General features: G+C 47.2%; 1 protein-coding gene across 1 annotated transcript in view; it reads left to right on the forward strand.

The window, feature by feature from the left end:
* LOC137437480 (BCL11 transcription factor A) overlaps window positions 1-7,952 on the forward strand; it is a 182,125-nt gene extending 174,173 nt beyond the window's left edge. Inside the window, exon 5 of the mRNA XM_068131839.2 lies at window positions 6,515-7,952. Within this exon, the coding sequence (XP_067987940.2) occupies window positions 6,515-7,728 (1,214 nt within the window). The 3' untranslated portion in view covers window positions 7,729-7,952. The remainder of the gene's footprint in view (window positions 1-6,514) is intronic.
* Window positions 7,953-9,561: the final 1,609 nt, after the last annotated feature.

Below are 9,561 nucleotides of genomic sequence, written 5' to 3' on the forward strand. Positions count from 1 at the left end.
CTCTCTGCGTGTCCTCCCGTGTGCTCAGCCTGTTGAAGAGCTGTAAAATGGCTGCCTTTGATTCTACTTTTGGCCTTCAAGGATTTGGATTTCTTGATTAAAACGCCTGCTAAATTTGGCAAAGGGTGCCCCGGTGTCCAGACTTGTGTATTTCTGTCTTTTTAAGTTTGGAATTTCACACGGTATTTATATTTTTGTTGCTGTGTTTTTATTTTGTTGTATTTTTTACCTTTTTGTTTATGTTGTATTTGCAATACGTGGGTGAGAATGGGATAGAAAGTTGGACGCACCATGCAATATGGCGGTTTGATTCCGCTTTCACGACATTAGACAATCATGTACCGTGGATGAGATGAGGAGGATGACGATGCTAATGAAAAGTGAGCTCGTGGACATCGATAATGCAAAGAGTGAGAACCTTCTGTTCTGTTGGGGCCTAGCTTCCTCTGCGTTTATGGCTTGGCTCAAAGTTCACCATTTAATCGCGTTACTATCAATGACCTTTTCAGATCCGAAGATCCAGGGACGCACTAATTGACCCAAACTATCATTCAATAGCCGACTCTCCTTGGGCTCCTTTCCAAACTTCCTTCTCCACCCACTCAAATAACAGGACCTTTCCGCAAGCTTTTAGTGCGGTGCTGCCTCTCTGGGTGGATGATTTCTTCGTTGAGCTAAAACTAAAACTTCTTCATCCAGAGCACATGCCATGACCTTCTGGTCACGCAGAAGTCTAGATTCTACAATTCTTGTCATGTAGAATGCAACTACTTTATTTCGTGTACCCAGACAGTAACAAGGACAAACAAGGAACGTTGATGCACGAGGAGGCCATTCGGCCCATCATGCTTGCGCTGCATCAACACCACTGATCTCTATAATAAATGGATAGGAGGGGAAGCTCATTTTTTGAGGCCATTTGTCCATCCTTGTTGCTCTCCCATGAGTTCCCAAAACGAATGACTCGTCGGACTGTTCGTAACTAAGGTGAATGGTAAATGCCACTTACCGATTAAATGTGATTCCTCTTCTCCTTTGATCATGACAGTCGTGGTTTTTACACACGATGGCATTTCATAAATACCATAACAATGCTTTTTTCATCCCAGGGAATGGACTCAAATCAAGTTGGATTGGAATAAAATCAAGTGGGAAAGGAGAAAAAAATCAAGTAGGAAGGTGGAATATTTGTAGGAAATATGCACCTTGAATCAAGTATTTGTATTGACGCAAACGGGATTTTCTGTGTTGTGGGATGGAGCGCTTCCGATAGCTTCAGGACCGCCCGACCAATTAATGTTAGCCACACTATCCAGTTAGTATAGAGATCAGTGTCCTGAACAACAGACCAGCCAAACTCATCTCAGGCCACAGACCCAATCTCAATGGAAGGAGGAGGAAGGTGCCGTATACGCAAATAAAATAATTTTCTTCGTCTCCTCCTCTTCACTTTATAAAGGGCGAGGTCCAATAGCACCAAGTTTCTGCTGTGCCTTGACCATGATACTCCTCCACGTCCCTCTGTCCTCGACCAACTCTCTCCACTCTCCAACCACCCCACCTTTCTGATATCCCTCCTCACACAATCCTCCCGTCTCAACCACGGTTTACCTCTTTTCCTGCTACCTTGCTACCTCAACCTATCCGCTCTCTTCCCCCATCCGCACCAAGTGTCCAGCCCATCTCAGCCGGCATTTCACCAATCTCCCCGTCAAGCTCATCTGCACACCATCTCCTCCCTCAGTTTATCCCTCCTCCTTCTATCCATCCTTTTCCCTCCCGCAATCCTCCTGACCCAGTTGTTCTCGCAAACCTGCAGCCTCTGTTGTTGTCTCTCTGTCAGTGCCACCGTCTCCAGACCATAAAGGTAGGCTGGCGTTACGCACGACATCAGAAACTTTCCTTTTAATCTCCCTTAAATCTTTGTCTGCCATTACTCCCTCCACCCTCTTCCATGCATTCGCACCTACCTGAATCCTCCGCCGCACCTCTGCCTCTGATTTACGCCGCACCTCTGCCACCAGCTGTCTCAGCGTAAACATCGCACCTGGCATTGCCCTACCCTTTCTAAACCCGTGCTGCCCCTCTCGGATCTCCATCTCCACACTCTTCCCTGTCCAGAATCCTCTCCAGCGCCTTCATGACATAACTGAGGAGTGTAATGCCCCTGTACTTCCCCAGATCTTGAACATCACCCTTCCCCTTCCATATCAACACAATTAGCCCTGTCCTCCAATCCTCCGGAATTGAAACCCTCTCTCATATATATACATTCAACAGCCTCTTCATCCCACTGACTCCGACTTCTTCTACTGCAATTATCATCTCTGTACACACCTCATCAATGCCTGGTGCTCTTCCCTTCTTCATCCTCTTCAATGCTGTCCACACTTCCACTTCTGTGATCTCCACCAACTCAACTTTTCCCTCCACATAACTCAGTTGCTCCAGCTTGCTGTTGCTTCCTTCCTCGTTCAACAGCTCTTTGAAACATCCTTCTCACCCTCTCTGTCACAAGCTTCCCACCTCCATCCTTAATCACCTCCCCCCCCCCCCCCTTCATGTTCTTGCTATCCTCATCCTTGGCACAAGCCAATTTATAGATAATCTTCCTCCCTCCATTCACTTCCAGGTTGTTGTACACCTCCTCTTCCATATAATTCCTCACCTTATCCACAGCTCTCCTTGCTGCTTTATTCTTCTGCCCATGCCGCTGCTGCATCCCCGCATCCGGCTGCCTCCCTCTAACCTTGATCTTCTCTATCCTCTTCCAAACCTCCTTATTTTCAACCAACTGCCTTCACTACTTCCTCCGTCCAACATACCTGATTTATATCCCTTGATGATGCACCCTTTCCTGACGTCCTTCCACATACCACTTCCGCAATTCCCACATGATGTGGCTAAATGCCACAGATGTGGAGAGGCTAAATGCCTCTCCATATTTCTTCCCCTCCTCCTCCAAACCTTCCCCTTATTCGCTACGTTGCTCATACCTGGCCCTCATCCTCTCCTTGTACTGTACGACGACGTTTCCCCTACACTAACCCCACCTAATAATCTTCTGCTCTTAACCTCCGTTCTTTTCTTCATCTGTACCACAAACACCACAGGCTTGTGCTGGGTGGTAACATGCTCCCCAACCACTGTCTTACAATCTGTAACCCTCCATAGCTGCCACTTCTTTACCACCACCAAATCCAGTTATTTTCTGTGCTGTCCACTCCTATCGGTAATCTTGTGGCTTTTCCACTTTTGAAAGAATGAACTAGCTATGGCCATCCTATTCCTCACCACCATCTCCACCAGCTCTTGACCCTCTCTATTCCTCGTTCCCCAACCAAATTTACCAACACATTCCTCTTCACCCGGCTCCGCTACTCCGACATGCGTGTTAAAGTCCCCCACAATGCACAGCATCACCTCCAGCTCAACCATTCCCACATTCCTCTCCAGTGCGTCCCTGAATGCCTTGTTCTCTGCCCCAGTCCTTCCCGTTTGTGACCCATATACCAACACAACACACACACTTTGCCTCTATATCACCACCCATGCCATAACCATCCATCCTTCCCATTTATCTACTCTGACCACCTGCTTGCTGATCTCTTCCGATACTATTATTCCTACACAATTACTCCTTCCATCTCCAACCACATTCAACAGCGAGTATCCTCCTACCAGCCTCCTTGCCCTGTCTCCTTCCCATCTGGTCTCCTCCAAACATACTTCCAACCTCCTTCTCTGTATCATCTCTACCAGCTCGACCCCTCTTCCCTCCATTGATGCTACATTCAAACTACCCATCCGAACCTCGCTTCTGAACCACTGCCCACCTGGCAGAGCTCTTACCGCCTTGATAATTTAGGATGCTCAGGTCATCAATCAGCCGTGCTGCCCGGGATAACCTGCTGGACCTGCTACCCTAGCCTGTTATCATAATCCTGTGTGCGCGCACGCACGCACACCGCTCTCCATCCACTCTATTCCTCCCTTGCCTGCCCCCTTCCTCCACACTCGATTCCTCTCTCCCACCCTCGAGGCACTCATCCCTTCCTCCATCCCACTCACTCCCTATTCTCATCCTCCTCCACCCTCGAGGCACTCATCCCTTCCTCCAGCCCACTCACTATATGTATCCATGTCTTCTCTTCTTCCCCCACCCACTCACTCCCTCGAATCTTCCTCCCCTCACCACTTCCTCTCCCCTTCCTTATGTCCCACTCTCCTTAATACATTAAATTTGCGATTTTAATGATTACAACAAGTAAATGCTTTTCACAAAAATCACTCGGTTCTTTTACTAAAAATCGCAGTTCAAAATTCACTCAGTTCGATCCTCATCATGCTCGCGCAAAAACACAACTCAACTCCTACGTTCGGATGTCCTCGACCCCCATGATTGGACCTCCTCGACTCCTACGCTCTAGATCCATGTTTTGATTCCACGAATCTGAACCGCTCACAAACGGGAATTCCTCTATTGTACCGCGGGCCAAAGCAAGGCCACGGGCACAAGCACCAAATATAATAATATTTAAAGTAAAAGTATATTTTATTATCACTAGCATTGAACCTGTCGCTTCGCTGATGGTAGTTGAACAACAAAACATATATGTTACAGAACAGAAATACGGTTTATTGACAGTAAATATTTGCACTTTATTTATTCCAGAAACATTTTGTTTACTGCTCACAACTTTTCTTTTTTCTTCTTCAAATTGCATAATGCCATTCTCATTGTGTGATGAATAATACACTTCCGTAAAGGCCTGGCTTGGTGCTAGATTTTATGCCATAATGATGTACCTGACGTAACGCCGTCTGACTTCACCCGCCATCTTACTAAATCCATCATTCCACCGCCTGAAGACGTCAGATAGTCAGATATATGGGTTATAGTGGTCAACTGACATCAGCGAAGCGACGAGATGACGTGCACGTCCATAGAGGTTGAGCCTAGCACCAGACATAATGCTGCAATGGTGTCCCAGACATAACAACGTAATGATGTCCCAGCGAAAAGAGTGGCTGACTGACTCACAGATGGGATGGATGGACAGAGGGAAAAATCTGGTGGCTTTAATATATAGATTGAACCACCTTTAGAGGCCATTTTTCCACACAGAGCAGGGGTTGGCCTTGTTTTGGCACCGTGGTCCCCTTTTTGAAGCAATGTTTTATGGCCAGATGCCCTTCCTGCCGCCAACCCTGTTAGTCGCCTCTTGTGACACACAGGGAATTACCAGTGGGCTTGTACTCAATTTGCCGACCTCGGAAGTATGACAGGCTGAGTCAACCCCCCTGGCGTTAATTCAGCGATCGACCGGGATTCGAACCCAGGATCCTAGGATCCCAAGCCGGCACCCTAACCGCTAAGCCAACACCGGGATTCAAGCCCAGGATCCTAGGATCCCAAGCTGGGACCCTAACCGCTAAGCCAACACCGGGATTCAAGCCCAGGATCCTAGGATCCCAAGCCAGGACCCTAACCGCGAAGCCAACACCGGGATTCAAGCCCAGGATCCTAGGATCCCAAGCCGGACCCTAACCGCTAAGCCAACACCGGGATTCAAGCCCAGGATCCTATGATCCCAAGCCGGCACCCTAACCGCTAAGCCAACACCGGGATTCAAGGCCAGGATCCTAGGATCCCAAGCCAGGACCCTAACCGCTAAGCCAACACCGGGATTCAAGCCCAGGATCCTAGGATCTCAAGCCAGGACCCTAACCGCTAAGCCAACACCGGGATTCAAGCCCAGGATCCTAGGATCCCAAGCTGGGACCCTAACCGCTAAGCCAACACCGGGATTCAAGCCCAGGATCCTAGGATCCCAAGCCGGCACCCTAGCCGCTAAGCCAACACCAGGTTAATGTTTAATATATAGAGGGGAGGTGGTTGTACGGTAAGAAATGCAGGAAGACTGACCACACACTCCTCCTTCGATGAGTGCCTCCCACAGTCACGTCACAATCGCTACACATGTATACTGTCATGTCAACCACATGCAGTAGCAATGCCATGATCAGTTACTACTGTTGTAACTGTGTTGAGAATCACATGTTACAAGGTGTTTAAACTTGCTGTTCCATTCAACGTACATCATTGGTAACTGTACAATGTGCAATTATGCAAGATTTCCATCAAACTTTAAAAACAGAGACTAAGTTTGAGGCCGAGCGTTTTTTGATCATGACTCTGTCAAATTATCTCTCTGCAGTAATAATATTGGACAAAGCTTAGCTTACAGTATTTTGAATATACATTACTGAAGACTTATGTACATTCCATTTTAGGGTTATCCCCTGGGGTTAGCCTATTACGTCACCTTTGATAATACATATTGATATTATTGAATTTCTTCTTCTCGTGTACACTTGCAGTTGTAATGTTTTTACAAAAAGCTGATTGTAGTCATTTTATTGTTGAAACACAGTGTTTTTAATTTATGTGATTACAATAATTGTGACTTTGGTAATGGTGCTGTTATACCGATTGGATTGTGTCAAACAGAGGATGACGATGAGGAAGACGATGAGGCAGGGAGTCGCCCAACATCGGGGTCTCTGGCTCCTGAACACGAGCCTCAGCGGCAAGAGCGAAAACCACTATCATCTACAGACAATGTCGTAAGCCTTGCTCCCGCCCACCCATTCAGCGAGGCCCTGCGCCAGGCGTTATCCGAAGGTGCTATAGGTGTTGGATCCAGGCATGGTAAGCCTGGTCCAGACGCTGTAAGCAAGGCGGCGAGCGACCGACTCGCATTTGAGAGCATCTTCAAAAGCCGTTTTGGACCAGGTGAGGTCACGCAACAGGAATGCGTGACTCTTGATGCGCTGTTGCGGAGCACTGGAGGTTTTGGCACACCCGATGTGTTTGCGGCACGGCGCTGTGGATCATCTGAAGGGCACGGGAGTATGGATGTGCGACGTGGAGGAGTTGAAGAAGGCATCAATGGACGCAGCTCAAATCCTGGCACTCCTGTACCAGCTGGAAGCCTTGGGAACCCTTTAAGTTCAGTACCACTGCCAAAACGTATCAAACTGGAACGGGAAGCAGATGCTTCACCACTTCCGCTGCCGCTTCTGCCAGCTGAAAATGTATACTCACAATGGCTGGCGAGCTATGCTTCTTCTCGACAGTTTAACAAGGACAGCGCTGGAGCTGGTCCTGTTGCAGCCTCGGGAGTAGGAACTGTGTCTGGGAGCGCGTCAGAACCCCAGGCTCGCCACTCACCATTTCCTTCATCTTCGGCTTCCTCGGACAACGGAAGCCTGCAGCTGTCTACTTCCGCGTCTTCATCTCCCCCACAGACGCGAACACCACAGCGAGAATCTCCAGAAGACACGGCATCCGAGCAAAGTAGTGGAAGCGGCGGGCGTGCCCGTTCTCTAAATGCTGGCAGATCCCCCCCGGCTTTCGGTGGCAGCGGCAGCAATGGCAGCAATGCTTGTGAGTTCTGCGGGAAGGTGTTCAAGAATGGCAGCAACCTGACGGTGCATCGGCGCAGCCACACAGGGGAGAGACCATACAAGTGTGAGTTGTGTAGCTATGCGTGCGCTCAGAGCAGCAAACTCACTCGGCACATGAAGACACACGGACAGCGCACGTTTCGATGTGACATCTGTCAGATGCCATTCAACATGCACAGTCGCCTGGAATCGCACATGCGAAAATGGCACGGCGAGCAAGGGCATGCGGATCCTCAACCGAAGGTCGTGCAGTGACTAAGGCACACTGTAATACTGTTATAAACATACCACCTCAACAACACTCTGAGTCATTTTCACTTTACATAGACTATTTTTATTATCATCGTTGTTATTATTATTGTTCTTATTATTGTTGTTATTATTATCTTTATTTTGGATTTGGCAGAGCCTGGAAGCTTTTGCTCCATTTTTATTACTCCTTTTCTTTGTTTCATCATCTTTTTCTTCCTCATTCTTCCTCATTCTCCATCATTCACTATTTGTCTCTTTTCTTTGCGTGGTCTGGAAATAGAGTCAGAGAGTCTTCTCTCTGAAGTGTATACTTCTTTTTCCTGTCTGCCAACATTACTTGGCGGACATTAAAGACCCCACAGTGTCCTTCGCGAAGAGTAGGTGAGCTATTGCTGGCACCCTCAACAAATTACAAATTCCTGCCCTAACTACTGCTGGGAGAGGGATGGCAAACCGCCGGCCCATCATGACCCCAGCGAATAAACTTCTTCGGCCGAACCAACGCTCTCTAACGGAGTATGGTATACCAGTCAGTCATACTTTCTTTTCGATGTTGTTATTAGTTCAAAGGATTATCTTTCCCTCTTTCTCTCTTCCTTTCTTTCCTCTATATTCCTCTCCCTCCCTCACTCACTTATGCTTCCCGTATCTGTCTCTGTCTCTGTCTCTCTCTCTCTCTCTCTCTCTCTCTCTCTCTCTCTCTCTCTCTCTCTCTCTCTCTCTCTCTTTGTCTTTGTCTTTCTCTTTCGCTTTCTCATTTTTTTGTCTCTTTCTCCCCCTCTTTCTCACTTTATATTTCTCCTTGTTGTGCTTTGTCTCTCTCTTGCTCTCTCTCTCTCTCTCTCTCTCTCTCTCGCTCTCTCTCTCTCTCTCTCTTTGTCTTTGTCTTTCGCTTTCTCATTTTTTTCTCTTTCTCCCCCTCTTTCTCACTTTATATTTCTCCTTGTTGTGCTTTGTCCCTCTCTTGCTCTCTCTCTCTCTCTCTCTCTCTCTCTCTCTCTCTCTCTCTCTCTCTCTTTGTCTTTGTCTTTCGCTTTCTCATTTTTTTCTCTTTCTCCCCCTCTTTCTCACTTTATATTTCTCCTTGTTGTGCTTTGTCTCTCTCTTGCTCTCTCTCTCTCTCTCTCTCTCTCTCTCTCTCTCTCTCTCTCTCTCTCTCTCTCTCTCTCTCTCTCTCTCTCTCTCTCTCTCTCTCTCTCTCTCTCTTTGTCTTTGTCTTTCGCTTTCTCATTTTTTTCTCTTTCTCCCCCTCTTTCTCACTTTATATTTCTCCTTGTTGTGCTTTGTCTCTCTCTTGCTCTCCCTCTCTTGATATTTCTCTTTCTCTCTTTATATTTCTCCTTGTTGTGCTTCGTCTCTTTCTCTCCCTGCCTTCATATTTCTCTTTGTCGATTTTGCTCTTTCTCTCCCTCTCTTTATATTCCCTTTCTCTCTTTGTCTTTCTCGTTTTTTTCTCTTTCTTTATATTTACCTCCGCCACCAAAGGTGGATGGAGGTTATGTTTTCTCCCCTGTCTGTCTGTCAGTTTGTCTGTCTGTCCGTTTGTGAACAAAATATCTCAAAAAGTTGTGGACGGATTCGGACGAGGTTTGGCAGAGATGTAGCGGATGTGACCGACAAAATGATTAGATTTTGGTAAAGATCTGGATCCGGCTACGAGAATTTTTTAAAGTGATTCTTCATCATTGGGAGATAAGGCCAAAAACGATACATAGCAGGATATCTTAAAAGGTTATGGATGGATTTGGACGAAACTTGTTGGACAGGTTGGGTGTCTGACAAGGAAGAATCGATTCAATTTTGCTGAAGATCCGGATCCGGATCCAGATAGTATAA

The sequence above is a fragment of the Myxine glutinosa genome, chromosome 12, assembly GCF_964187855.1.
Source record: "Myxine glutinosa chromosome 12, kmMyxGlut1.1, whole genome shotgun sequence".
NCBI classification, from domain to species: domain Eukaryota; kingdom Metazoa; phylum Chordata; class Myxini; order Myxiniformes; family Myxinidae; genus Myxine; species Myxine glutinosa.